At 34.7% G+C, this 15,977-nt stretch overlaps 1 protein-coding gene across 2 annotated transcripts in view; it reads left to right on the forward strand.

Moving 5' to 3' along the window:
- myo1d (myosin 1D) overlaps nt 1-10,746 on the forward strand; it is a 177,203-nt gene extending 166,457 nt beyond the window's left edge. The window contains exons 22-23 of one of the 2 annotated variants that reach the window (XM_062056917.1): nt 8,091-8,237; nt 8,306-10,746. In XM_062056917.1, the coding sequence (XP_061912901.1) occupies nt 8,091-8,237; nt 8,306-8,315 (157 nt within the window). In that variant the 3' untranslated portion in view covers nt 8,316-10,746. Of the gene's footprint in view, nt 1-8,090 lie in introns of both variants that reach the window. The other variant, XM_062056916.1, reaches the window with a different exon arrangement.
- Nucleotides 10,747-15,977: the final 5,231 nt, after the last annotated feature.

Consider the following 15,977-nt stretch of genomic DNA (forward strand, 5'->3'; position numbering starts at 1 on the left):
CAAATGTTAACTGTTAGCATGTTAACATTAGCACGCTTGCTTTTATCGTTACTTTTGTGGGTGTACACCTTGGAGTCATAATTTGGTACATTACAAATGTCATTGTTAGCTTTTTTTAGCTAACGTCGCAGGTGTACACCTCATAACTTGGTACTTGACACATACATGTTCATTGTTAGCATGATAACGTTACCATGCTGATGTTATTATGCTAGCTTTTATAGATAACTTTTCAGGCGTACGCCTAAGAATCGCATAACTTGGTACTTGACAAATGCTAACTGTGAACGTTAGCATGCTCACTTTTATCGGGAATTTTGTAGGTGTACACCATGGAGTGATATCATTTGGTATGTCACAAATGTTTTGAGGCGGACACCTCATAACGTGGTACTTGACAAATGTTAACTGTTAGCATTAACATGTTAACATTAGTACGCTTGCAGTAGTATTAGAGTGCTATTACGGTAATATTACAGTAGTAGTAGACTAATATTATAGTGCTATTACAGTAATATTACAGTAGTAGTAGACTAATATTATAGTGCTATTACAGTAATATTACAGTAGTATTAGAGTAATATCATAGTGTTATTACAGTAGTATTATAGTGACATTACAGTCATACTACAGTGATGTTGCAGTATTAGCATGCTATTACAGTAGTAGTAGACTAATATAGTGCTATTACAGTAGTATTACAGCCATATTAGAGTAATATTAAAGTAGTATTAGAGTAATATTATAGTGTTATTACAGTAGTATTATAGTGACATTACAGTCATACTACAGCAGACCTGGGCATTGTACGGCCCGCGGGCCGCATCCGGCCCTTTGCGCATCCCTGTCCGGCCCGCGTGAGGCCAATCATAAATTACAAAATAAATTTAAAAAAGTATCTATGTCGAGTGTGCAATACAACGGTGCTGCTTTTGTTTTGAAAAGCGTTATTTGTATTACTTCCGTGTGGACGTATGCGCGTGTGCGATTGTGAGTGAATTGAACGGCGCAATTACAAATTACAAAATAAAGTTTAAAAAACATCTATGTCGTGCGCGCAATACAACTGTGCTGCTTTTATTTTGAAATGTGTTATTTATGCCGTATGTCCGGAGGGAACCTGTGAGTGAAGGCGCATAGAGACAAGTGATGAGACGCTAAAAAAAAGAAAAGTTGATGAGGAATGGCGTGTTTCCAACAAGAGATGGACTGCCAAGTATTTCTTTACATAAATTAATGGTAAAGCCGTGTGCTTAATGTGTGGTACACAGGTTGCTGTGTTTAAATATCATTTTAATCGCCACTACACGAAGAAACACGAGGGAAAATACCGGAATGTGTCTGATGAAGCGCGCGCAAGGGAGGCTGATGCGTTGATGGTAAAACTGCAAACCCAACAAGGACTTTGTGCCATATTTCACACCCCCAGAGATGCAGCCGTCAGGACAAGTTTCGTCATTTCTCACAAAAGCGCCAGAAAAAGTAAGGCGTTTTCTGACGGAGAGTTTATTAAGGAGTGCTTATTGGACTTTGTTGCGCTGATAATGCCCGGAGACATGGGCTGTTTTTCGCTAACTTTGGATGAGAGCTCTGATGCAGTCAATTAAAGAGACAACCACAGGTAATGACTTGTTCACAGAGGTAAATGCGTGTTGGGACAAGCTGGCAGGTGTGACAATCCAATCCACTTTATTTATATAGCACATTTAAACAACAAAATGTTTCCAAAGTGCTGCACAACAATATTACAAACAATATTCAAATATTATCCTTAGCTCCACCAATGACTGAATAAAAAGAAAAAACAATTACATATAAAACCAATATAAAAAACAATATACAATAAATATGATTAAAAACTATTTTTAACAACAGATGGTTGTCCAAATCTGATGGGGAAAAATGTTGGATAATGCAGGATAAAGTGACCATCAAAAGCAATCTGCTTTTGTATAAAGTTAAGTTAGGTTAAATTAAATTATTATTATTATTATTAATTATTATTATTATTATCATCATTATTATTTATCTTACGGTATATCAAAAATAATATTGAGCAAAATTTAATTGAAATATTGTCGTGTGGCCCTCCAGCAGTGCTCGGGTGGCTTATGCGGCCCCCGGTGAAAATTAATTGCCCACCCCTGTACTACAGTGATATGACCTGTGTTATTAGAGTCCTTTTACAGTAGTATTAGTGATATTACAGTAGTATTAGAATGCTATTAGTGATACGACAGTCGTATAGTGATATTAGAGTGCTATTACAGTAATACTACAGTAGTATTAGAGTGCTATTACAGTAGTATTAGTGATATTACAGTAATATTAGAGTGCTATTACAGTCGTATTAGTAATATTACCGTAGTATTAGTGATATTACAGTAATATTACAGTAGTATTGTGATATTATGGTAATATTAGAGTTCTATTACAGTAGTATTAGTGATATTACAGTAGTATTGTGATATTATGGTAATATTAGAGTGCTATTACAGTAATATTAGTGATATTACAGTAGTATTAGTGATATTACAGTAATATTAGTGTGACGTGACAGTAATGTTACAGTGGTATTAGTGATATTTCAGTATTAGAGTGCTATTACAGTAATATTACAATAGTATAAGTGATATTACAGTAGTGTTAAAGTGATGTAACAGTAATGTTACAGTAGTATTAGTGATATTACAGTAGTATCAAAGTGATATTACAGTATTATTAGTGATATTACAGTAGAATAAAGTGATATTACAGTAGTATTAGTGATATTACAGTAGTATTAAAGTGATATTACAGTAGTATAGTGATATTACAGTAATGTTAGAGTGCTAATACAGTAATTATAGAGTGATGTTACAGTAATATTACAGTAGTATTAGTGATAATGCAGTAATATTACAGTGCTTTTACAGTAATATTAGTAATATTACTGTAGTATTAAAGTGATATTACAGTAGTATTAGTGATAATACAGTAGAATGAAGTGATATTACAGTAGTATTAAAGTGATATTACAGTAGTATTATAGTGTTAATGCAGTAATTATAGAGTGATGTTACAGTAATATTACAATAGTATTAGTGATAATACAGTAGTATTAGAGTGCTTTTACAGGAATTTTACAGTAGTATTAGTAATATTGCAGTAGAATTAGTGATATTACAGTAGTATTATAGTGCTATTACAGTATTATTAGTAGTATCACTGTAGTATTAAAGTGATATTACAGTAATATTAGTGATATTACAGTAGTATTAGTGATAATACAGTAGAATAAAGTGATATTACAGTAGTATTAAAGTGATATTACAGTAGTATTATAGTGTTAATGCAGTAATTATAGAGTGATGTTACAGTAATATTACAATAGTATTAGTGATAATGCAGTAATATTAGAGTGCTTTTACAGGAATTTTACAGTAGTATTAGTAATATTGCAGTAGTATTAGTGATATTACAGTAGTATTATAGTGCTATTACTGTATTATTAGTAGTATTACTGTAGTATTATTGATATTACAGTAGTATTAGAGTGCTATTACAGTAGTATTAGTAATATTACTGTTAGTATTAGTGATATTACAGTAATATTAGAGTGCTATTACAGTAGTATTAGTAATATTACTGTAGTATTATTGATATTACAGTAGTATTAGAGTGCTATTACAGTAGTATTAGTAATTTTACTGTAGTATTAGTGATATTACAGTAATATTAGAGTGCTATTACAGTAGTATTAGTAATATTACTGTAGTATTAATGATATTACAGTAATATTAGAGTGCTATTACAGTAGTATTAGAGTGGGATTGTGCAGATGTGCTGAGTCCAGTAATAAATAAATCATGTTTTAATCCTCAGAGGAGGATTAAGTGCAGGATTATTCTGGATTAGTTTGATGTTCATGCAGCTAATTAGCATGTATGTAATTAGCATGCTAGCCCTGCAGTGTGTACAAACACACTTCCCACACCGTCATGATGCTATGATCCCTCCTTCTGTGTTATATGTCTTTTATGTTGCACCATTGCACTTCCTTTGTACTTTAAAGTACATTTAAAGTATGAATGTACCTTACAGTAATGTACTTTAAAGTACATTTATACTACTGACAGCTATTTATATCCATCCATCCATTTTTACCGACTGTACTTAAAAGTACATTACTGTAAAGTACATTTATACTACTGTCAATTTATAATACTGTATTTTAAAGTACATTTATACTACTGCCAATTATTTATGCTACTATACTTAAAGTGCACTTATTCTACGGTCAATTAGTTATATTACTGTACATTAAAGTACATGTATTACTGTATAGATATTACTGTACGTTAAAGTACGTATAACTAAGTTATTTATATTACTGTATGTTAAAGTACATTTATATTACTGTAAATTATTTACATCACTGGACATTAAAGTACATTTATAGTACTGTACATTATTTAAATTACTGTACATTAAATTACATTTGGAAAACTGTAAATTATTAGATTACTGGACCTTAAAGTACATTTATATTGCTGTACATTATTTACATTACAGTATATTAAAGTACATTTAGATTACTGTACACAAAAGTATTTAGATTACATTCTTTAGATTACCGTACATTGTTTAGATTACTGTACATTATTTAAATTACCATACATTAAGGTACACTTAGATTAGTGTAAATTAAAGTACATTTACATTAAAGTACATTTAAGATTACTGTACATTTTGTAGATTACTGTACAATAACGTATATAGATTACATTATGTAGATTACCATACATTAAAGTACATTTAGATTAAGGTAAACTATTTAGATTTATGTACGTTAAAGTATTTTGATTACTGTACATTACAGAACATTTAGATTACTGTACTTTATTTAGATTACTGTACAATAAAGTATTTAGATTACTTTATGGTAAAGTACATTTATATTACCGTACATTGTTTAGATTATCGTACATACCTTAGATTACCTTACATTTAGATTATTGTTCATTATTTAGATTACTGTATATAAGTATTTAGATTATTGTATGTTAAAGTACATTTAGATTACTGTATATTATTTAGATTGCCGTACAATCAAATATTTAGATTACTCTATTAGGGCTTCATGATTTTGAGGGGGAAAAACGAATTGGGATTTTTCTTTTCAAAATTGCAATTGGATTTGTGATTGTAATATTTCATACGTATAAACGCATATAAGATTGAAAATAATACTTTTAGACAGTCGACATATTTTTGTGCCACACATTACACCAATATGGAAATAATTTACTTTGAAAATATTTGTCTTTACTCAGAGCTTTTGTCTACATCATGCTCTTGAACTGAAGAAATATTTGACACAAACTATACAGTGTTTAAAATGTCATAATATGTCATAATAATGCAAGGAACCATTTCAAACTCATTACAGTACACTTGTTTGCCATTGTACTGTCATTGGTAGCTAAATAGCATTGTTATGCTAAATAATCAACAAAATAAAATGTAAGCAAACATTTAATTTACATAAATATTGAACTTTTTTTTTTCTTTGTTGGGAAAATAAGGTCGGACGTTGTCTTTTTTGTGACTTTTTCACCCACGTGTCCGTGTTGATGGGCTCATATTGCCATCCCATTCCAGGCTGTCGTCTTGACCTGATGATGATTATTATTATTGATCAGACCATCATGTGAGGATTAAAAAGAAAGCTCTTCTTTCAGACAATGACTCACTCTGCTTGGAAACAAACAGGATGTTCCAGTCGCACTTCCTGCTTCACTTATTGCTCGTTACACACACACACACATTTATAACTGTGTGTGTGTATTATTATTATTATTATTATTATTATTGTTATTATTATTGTAAACTTCAAGCACATCTATTTTTATTTACATAATACAGTATTTTGTCCTGGCTGTCTATTTACGTGTGTGTGTGTGTGTGTGTGTGTGTGTGTGTGTGTGTGTGTGTGTGTGTGTGTGTGTGTGTGTGTGTGTGTGTGTGTGTGTGTGTGTGTGTGTGTGTGTGTGTGTGTGTGTGTGTGTGTGTGTGTGTGTGTGTGTGTGTGTGTGTGTGTGTGTGTGTGGTATTTGTACCCTTCTTGAGACATCAACAAGGAAAAGTACCTTCCATATGAGGACCGGTAAAACAAGTCAGGACATAAATCATGGTCCCAATACGGAAAACCATTGCATCTAATAGAGAGCCAATTACTAGAGTCCGTGAACATTGCTCCAAAGTCAGGATATTTTTGTTGCTTTAATGTGCATACAAAAGTAAACATTGACTGGTGCAAAGGCAGCAATATATGATAAAAACCCGCCAGGTGAACAGCTGATTTTACGACTTCCGGTGCTGACGTAACACAACCCGCGTCCCATATGTGACCATAGGATGAACAAATACACTACGGTACTAAGACTATAGTGGCCATTAACAGTTAGCTTCTACAGCTGGGTTGCCCAAAGTGCGGCACAGGGGCCATCTGTGGTCCGTGACTCGTTTGTCGTCGGCCTTAAGCACATTACAAAAAACAAAAACATAGAGCTCTCATTTGCACCCCTGGTGGTGAAATCTATCAAAATTAGGGTGGTCTCAAAAAGGAGGGATTTTTCAAATTGACTGTGTCGGTTTTAAAAGTGCTCCCCCTCTGGTCAACATATGAAATAACAAGTGTGTGTACAAAAAAATTGTGCTCCCCCTCTGGCCAACATATGAAATAACAAGTGTGTGTAAGAAATTGAAATGCACCCCCTTTGGTCTAAATTCTTTTTTTTTTTAAATAAAAAATAAAAATGCATATAGGGACATACTGTAATAACTTGAAGTAAATGATGAAGATTAAAAACCAATTACAAATAAAAAATAAATTAGCTAAAAGCAATCTTTTTCTCACAATGTGTCGACTTTTTTCTTATAAAATTGGGAACAATTTCTCATATTCTTTCCGTTTCTGTAACATTGCAATATTTTCTCGTAAAATTATTACTTTTTTATGTAAAATGATTGCTTTTTAATGCAAAATTGTGACATTTGTCATATAAGATTCCAACTTTTATCACAATATTGCCCAAGTTTTTATGTTGTTGTTGTAAAATAGTGACATTTTTTGAGTAAAATGATGACTTTTGTCATCATTTTGCCAAGTAAAGATCCCGCTTATCATTATAATATTGCCAAAATTGTAAAGTTTTCTTATAAAAATGTGACTTTTGTCAAGTAAAATTACGAGTGTTTTCATAAAACTGCCAAAATTTTCAGCTTTTCTTGTAAAATTGCGACTGTTATTGAGTCAAATTCCAACTTTTATCAAAATATTGCGCAAATGTTCAGTTTTTCTTGTAAAATTTTGACTTGCGTTGAGTAAACTGACGACTTTTATTATAACACTGCCAAAATTCAAAGTTTTTCTTGTAAAATTGTGACCTTTGTACTCATTTTTCATAACAGGCTATTTTATATTTGCATAGTATGTATATATTATTAATGTTGTCAATACTCATCTTTATATATTTAGAAAGGGTGGTCCTAAAGAGGTGGGCATTTTGCTCAGGACTCAAGAAGGTAAGAAATACAAATGTGCGTGCGTGCGTGCGTGCGTGTAATGCTATCTGTGTTTGCCCTTCACACTGAGCACAACATCCCTTTGGCATTTCATCAACACACACACACACACACAAACAAACACAATATCTGCTTTGGCTGGCGGCCATGACAGATGGAGGAGTCGGTTTTAGGGTGGTTTCCATGGCAACCAGCAGTGACTTCTCCCCATCAGCAAAAACTACACCATAGCTCTGTGGAGGAGTGTGTGTGTGTGTGTGCGGTTGCGCAACAAGTGTGTGTCATCAGGTCACGGCGGAGCAGAGGAAAATGAGTGTTTAGGAACACTGACTCCCTGAGAGATGACCATGCTTAGCCCCGCCTTCTTTCCTGATACCTGTTTGATGTGGGCGGAGCTTTGTCTCAAAATGTGCAATAAAAGCCAGCATGCCACTACTTAGTTGCTAGGGGATGATGTCATAGGAAATGATGAACTCTTTATGGAAGCAAAAGCTGACAAGCAGACATGTGTTTGTGTGCAGCGAGCGCAGGAAGCTGCAGGTGAACATCGTCAGCCCCATCCAGTGCAGCATGAACGGCAGGAAGTGCTCCGTGGTGGTGGAGCCCAAGATCAACCAATCACAGCCTGACTTCACCAAGAACCGCTCAGGCTACGTGCTAGCTGTACCCTCCAACTGATGCTAGCTGTACCCTCCAACTGATGCTAGCTGTACCCTCCAACTGATGCTAGTTGGACCCCCAACTGATGCTAGCTGTACCCTCCAACTGATGCTAGTTGGACCCCCAACTGATGCTAGCTGTACCCCCCAACTGATGCTAGCTATACCCCCAACTACTGCTAGCTGTACCCCAACTGATGCTAGCTGTACCCTCCAACGGATGCTAGCTGTACCCTCCAACTGATGCTAGCTGTACCCTCCAACTGATGCTAGCTGTACCCTCCAACTGATGCTAGTTGGACCCCCAACTGATGCTAGCTGTACCCCCCAACTGATGCTAGCTATACCCCCAACTACTGCTAGCTGTACCCCAACTGATGCTAGCTGTACCCTCCAACGGATGCTAGCTGTACCCCCCAACTGATGCTAGCTATACCCCCAACTACTGCTAGCTGTACCCCAATTGATGCTAGCTGTACCCCAACTGATGCTAGTTGTACCCCAACTGATGCTAGCTGTACCCCCCAACTGATGCTAGCTGTACCCCCAACTGATGCTAGCTGTAGCCCCAACTGATGCTAGCTGTACCCCAACTAATGCTAGCTGTACCCCCCAGCTGATGCTAGCTGTACCCTCCAACTAATGCTAGCTGTATCCCCAACTAATGCTAGCTGTACCCCCAACTAATGCTAGCTGTACCCTCCAACTGATGCTAGCTGTACCCCTCAACTGATGATAGCTGTACCCCAACTGATGCTAGCTGTACCCTAACTAATGCTAGCTGTGCCCTCCAGCTGATGCTAGTTGTACCACCCAGCTAATGCTATCTGTACCCCTCAACTGATGCTAGCTGTACCCCAACTAATGCTAGCTGTGCCTTCCAGCTGATGCTAGTTGTACCCCCAACTAATGCTAGATGTATCCTTCAATTGATGCTAGCTGTACCTCCAAGTAATGCTAGCTGTACCCCAACTAATGCTAGCTGCACCCTCTAACTGATGCTAGCTGTACCCCAACTAATGCTAGCTGTACCCTCCAGCTGATGCTGGTTGTACCCCCCAGCTAAAGCTAGCTGTACCCCAACTAATGCTAGCTGTACCCCCCAACTGATGCTAGCTGTACCCCCCAGCTAATGCTAGCTGTACCCCAACTTATGCTAGTTGTACCCCCAAGCTAATGCTAGCTGTACCCCAACTTATGCTAGTTTGTACCCCCAAGCTAATGCTAGCTGTACCCCAACTAATGCTAGCTGTACCCTCCAACTGATGCTAGCTGTACCCCCCAGCTAATGCTAGCTGTACCCCAACTGATGCTAGTTGTACCCCCAAGCTAATGCTAGCTGTACCCCCCAACTGATGCTGGGATTGACTTTACTTCCACTTTAATTTTATCTACTCAAAAGACCAGCTTTATGGGCGGGGTTACTCCGTTGTCCACTCACAGCACACGCCAAGTTAAGCCCCGCCTCTTTACAGCACAACTGGGAATGACTTTCTTTGATGTTTTTCTTCCTTCATCCCAAATGTAAAGGGTTCCTTTTGTGCAAAACTGACCCTTATATTTTTTTATTTTCACCTTCTTTTTGATGGAGACGGAAGATTCATTCTAAATTGGAAGATTTATTCCAAGATGCAGATTTATTCCAAAGCAAAGGATTAAGTCTGGAATGCAAGATGAATTCTAAAACGGCAGAATTATTCAAAAACAAGAAGATTAATCCTAAAATGGAAGATTAATTCAAAAAGAGATGATTCTGAAACGCAAGATTATGGTTAAAATAGAATTATTCTAAAATGGAAGGATTAATTCATTAAGAGGGAAAGATAATTCTAAAACAAAAGATCAATTCCAAAATTGAAGATTTATTCTACGAGGGTTAAAAATCCTGAAAGGGAAGATTATTTATTTCTAAAATTATTCTAAAATATGACATTCTTCCTAAAAGGCTAGATTGATTCTAAATAGGAAGAGTATTTCTAAAACAAGATGATTTCTTGGATGGAAGATGAATTGGGTGTTTGGTGACGAAGTGAAGAGAAGTTTATGACGTGTTGATCATGTCTACCAGGAATCTTTAAGTTAATTTAAGTGAGGAAACGTGCAAGCAAATATGACGTCACGTGTAGAAGAAGCTAACACGCTAACGCTGTCGCTGAGAAAAAGCCAAAAGACACACACACACACACACACACACACACAATCACACACCAAGTTGAATTTGTGAAGTTTCCAAAGCGAGCCAAAGGTCAGACTTGTTAAATGTTTGCGGTCCACTAAGACGAGTCCTTGGTCTCGTTATGTCGCACTCAGGGACACGCCAGCGTCTCGTTATGTCCTCCTGGGGGAGGGGGAGGTGGGGGGTTGTCAAACTTCCATCGTCCTCCTTTTTTACTTCCTCGCATTTGCAAAGGAATGTTCCAGAAGGGTTGTCTAAACTCTGTTTTTATTGGCCCTTAGCATACACTAAAAATGTTATTAAAAAAATATATATTTATATATACATAAATTTTATATATATATATATATATATATATATATATATATATATATATATATATATATATATATATATATATATATATATATATTTTTTTTTTTTTTTTCGTTAGGTCAGGAAAAAACATGGAGACTATTTCATCCCTACAAGCCTGTTTCAAAGGTTTCCCTGCTCTTCAGGGGATTTTATGCGATTTTTAAAAAAAAATTATCCCCTGAAGAGCAGGGAAACCTTCGAAACAGGCTTGTAAGGATGAAATAGCCTCCATGTTTTTTCCTGACCTATTTAATCCCTACAAGCCTGTTTTGAAGGTTTCCCTGCTTTTCAGGGGATTTTATGCGATTTAAAAAAAAAAAAGAGTTATCCCCTGAAGAGCAGGGAAACATCGGCGTGGCGAAGTTGGTAGAGTGGCTGTGCCAGCAATCGGAGTGTTGCTGGTTACTGGGGTTTAATTCCCACCCTCTACCTTCCTAGTCACGTCCGTTGTGTCCTTGGGCAAGACACTTTACCCTTTGCCTCTGATGGCTGCTGGTTAGCGCCTTGCATGGCAGCTCCCGCCATCAGTGTGTGAATGTGTGTGTGAATGGGTAAATGTGGAAATACTGTCAAAGCGCTTTGAGTACCTTGAAGGTAGAAAAGCGCTATACAAGTATAACCCATTTATCATTATTTATTCAGGGGATTTTATGCGATTTAAAAAAAAAAAAAAAAAAATGTATCCCCTGAGGAGCAGGGAAACCTTCGAAACAGGCTTGTAAGGATTAAATAGCCTCCATGTTTTTTCCTGACCTATTTCATCCCTACAAGCCTGTTTCGAAGGTTTCCCTGCTTTTCAGGGGATATTATGCGATTTAAAAAAAAAAAATGTATCCCCTAAAGAGCAGGGAAACCTGCAAAACAGGCTTGTAGGGATGAAATAGCCTCTGTGTTTTTTCCTGACCTAACGTATATTCCGCTCTACCCCGGTATTGAGCACTTTCTAATGGATAAACCACAGTAACCTCGGCTACATACAGTATATACATATATATATATTATAATTAAGATGTTTTTACACTCGCTGCAAACCCTTTAAAAGCAGTAAATCCAAACATAATCCAAATGTTATCATCCATCATCGTGTTTATGATCATTTATGAATGAAGTCTGCCAACAATACGCTTTTTGTTTTGTTACTTTGTGTGCCATTTGTGTCCTCCATAATTTATTATGTGCCTCTTTTTTATATACCATGGTCGTCTTTGACGCCATCCATTTGTCACCAATCACTCGATCAATAATAAATATATATTTGCTGTATTTGCTTTGTGTCCGTGTGCCTTTGTAAACAGGAAGTTGTTGTGTCGACTCACTTCATCTCCCCCCCACACACGTGGTTGTCATGACAACGCCGCCTCCCGCTCGGAAACGCTGATGGATCTCTGGCAACTATCAAGCGCTGTATAGAGGAAGACCATAGACAGGAAGTCAGGTGACGCGTCTCTTCTTTTCCCACTTTAAAACACTGCCCGTCATTCGCAAAGCTCCCGTCGTGGCCGCGGTTTAACCTTGGAACGGACCGCGGGCCGACAAGTTGACGCCGTCACACGCTTTTGGAACAATCAGTGCATTTTTATTTTCTACTTTCCATCACAGTACAAAAATAAAATGAAAAGTAAGCGGAAGCAGCAAATGAAAAGAAGAAACAACAACAGCTTTGTCTCGTTTTTCTCCGGGGAAAAAAAACAAAAAAAAGAGGAACTTATTCATTCATTTTGTTTCATCTCACACACTCTTCTGTACAAACACACACACTGCTGTGGGTTATCTACAAGGTTACACACAATCTTGTTGACTTATTTTGGGAGCTTTTAGCGTAAGTGAGAAAATGGCACGTTTTTTGGGGGGAAGGAGGCAGCAATAGAAGGTGAAACAAAACATGTCTGTCGGTAGAAATTTGACTTTTTAATTTATTTTAAAAATGTGTGTGTAGCTTTAATGCTAATGAGCCGTGTCTGTCGGACAAGAGTGCATTTTCCAGAAGCGTAGTGTGTACTTTTTACAAATACACCCTACTGTAATCGATGCCACGCGTCACAAGCATTATAGCAGGAAGGAGAACACCAAACTTTTATCAACGCTATGCGAGCTACAAGTTAACATTGTTTTAACATCATGCTAGCTAGGTTAGCATTATTTTGACTGAAAAAAAACGAAGTTTAAAGTCTCCAGGTTGTACTTTAAGACTATGTCCACACAAACACGGGTCGTTTTAAATACTGTTAAGGTTTTAAATCGCATTTAACAGTAAGGCAATTGTAGCCAATCAGACGGTCTATGACGTCATTTCCGGAGGCGAGACTATCGCGCGCATGTCGAGTCACGGCAAGAAAATAACTTATTGACGCCCTTTTTTGTCAATGTAAAGTAAAAGTGGCGTTATACGTACGTTTAAATAAAAAAAATAGGTACTTTGAAAATGTTTAAGGTGAACGTTGTTTACCATTTGTCGAAAGTGGAAATGATGGCGCACTATTGTGACGTCGTGTCCATGACGTCATTTTTGTAGGCGGGACTATTAAGTACACAGGTCACATCACTCTTAAAAAAAAGGCGTCTCTTTTTGTCAATGTAGCGTAAAAGTAGCCTTATATTTACGGTTGAAAATTAAGGTAGGTACTTTCAGTATGTTTAATGCGAGCGTTGTCTGCCATTGTACTTGTTGTGGGGAGAAATATGGCGCACTATTGTGACGTCGTGCTCATGACGTCATTTTCGTAGGCGGAACTATTTGTTTGTAAATGTTGAACATTATAAATAAAGGTTTATATATATTTTTTAAAAGGGCATATTGACGCTTCTTTTTTGTTAACGTGAAGCGAAAGTAGCATTCTATTTCAGTTTAAACACACAATCATCTCTCAGAATGTTGTTTGCCATTGTACCTTTCGAAGGTGGAAATGATCAATAATCGTGACGTCATTAGAAGGGGGCGGGGATTAAGCCATTTTTAAATATCATACATAACAGAAGGGTTGAGGTCCATTTCCACCATTATCAGATTTAACATTGAAATTGTGAGATTAAAAATTATAATTATGAGATACGAAAATCGGAATTATAAAATAAAAAGGCATAATTTTGAGATTAATAAATCGAAATTCTGAGGTAAAAAGTCAAAATTTTAGAAATAAAAATCGAAATTATGAGACAAAAAGTCGAAATAATTAGCTATTTTATGCAACACTCACATCAGCAGCTCTTTGCACTAAGATCTTCAGACATGGATTGTGCAAACTTTAAACATGACTTTATAACATCATAATTATGACCTTTTATCACATAATTGTGACTTTCTATCACATAATTATGACTGTCACATAATAATGACTTTTATCACATCATTATGACTTTTTTATCACATAACTATGACTTTTATCACATAATTATGACTTTTTAATTTCATAATGGTGACATTTTATCACGTAATTATGACGTTTTGTGTCATAATTGTGACTTTTTATCACATAATTGTGACTTTCTGTCACGTAATTATGACTGTCACATAATTATGACTTTTATCACATTATTATGACTTTTTTAACACATAATTATAACTTCTATCACATTTTTATGACTTTTATCACATTATTATGACTATTTAATCACATAATTATGACTTTTATCACATAACTATGACTTTTTAATCACATAATTGTGACATTTTATCAAGTAATTATGACGTTTTGTCTCATCGTGACTTTTTGTCTCATAATTAGGAATTTTTATCTCATAATTAGGACTTTTTGTTTCATAATTATGTAATATTATGGATAATAATAATCATTATGAAAAAAAACATATATTTATGACTTTACAAAATTACATTTTGTCTCATAATTATGACTTTTTTGTTTGTTTCATAATTCAGACTTTTTTTCATAATTATGAATTATTGGTTTCATAATTCTGAATTTTTGCCTCATAATTATTACTTTTTGTCTCATAATTGTGAATTTTTGTCTCATATTTATAACTTTTTGTTTGATAATTATGACTTTTTGCCTCATAATTATTACTTTTTGTTTGACTTTTTGTCTCATAATTGTGACTTTTTGTCTCATAATTATGACCTTTTGGTTTAATAATTATGACTTTTTGTCTCATAATTGTGACTTTTTTCTCATAATTATGACTTTTTGTTTAATAATTATGAATTTTTGTCTCATAATTGTGACTTTTTGTCTCATAATTATGACCTTTTGGTTCAATAATTATGACTTTTTGTCTCATAATTGTGACTTTTTGTCTCATACTTATGACTTTTTGTTTAATAATTATGACTTTTTGTCTCATAATTGTGACTTTTTGTCTCATAATAATGACTTTTTGTTTAATAACTATGACTTTTTGTTCAATAGTTGACTTTTTGTCTCATAATTATGACGTATATATAATAATTATCAATTTGTATCTCATAATTAGGAATTTTTGTTTCAAAAATATGACTTTTGTGTCATAATTACGACACATATCTAATACTTAAGACTTTTTATCTCCTAATTTTTGACTTTCTTATCTCATAAATTAGACTTTCTTATCTCATAACTACGACTTATCTCATGATTATGAATTTCAACCCCTTAATTTAGACTTTATTTTCTCATAATTATGACTTTTTGTCTCATAATTATGACTTTTTATCACATAATTGTGACTTTCTATCACATAATTATGACTGTTACATAATGACTTTTATCACATTATTATGACTTTTTTTTAAAACATAATGATGCCTTTTATCACATTATTCTGACGTTTATCACACAATTATGACTTTTATCACACAATTATGACTTTTTATCACATAATTGTGACTTTTTATCACGTAATTATGACGTTTTCTCATAATTATTACTTTTTGTTTAATGACTTTTTGTTTGATAATTATGACTTTTTGTCTCAAAATTATGACATATATCTAATAATTATCAATTTGTATCTCCTAATTAGGAATTTTTGTTTAAAAAATATGACTTTTGTCTCATAATTACGACACATGTCTAATAATTGTGACATTTATCTCATAATTTTTGACTTTCTTATCTCATAACTACGACTTATCTCATAATTATGCATTTCTACCCCTTAATTTAGACTTTATTTTCTCATAATTATGAATTTCTTATCATTTAATCTCCTAATTGTGACATTTTATCTCATAATTTTTGACTTTCTTATCTCATAACTACGACTTATCTCATAATTATGCA

Source organism: Entelurus aequoreus, linkage group LG08, assembly GCF_033978785.1.
Source record: "Entelurus aequoreus isolate RoL-2023_Sb linkage group LG08, RoL_Eaeq_v1.1, whole genome shotgun sequence".
Lineage (NCBI taxonomy): Eukaryota > Metazoa > Chordata > Actinopteri > Syngnathiformes > Syngnathidae > Entelurus > Entelurus aequoreus.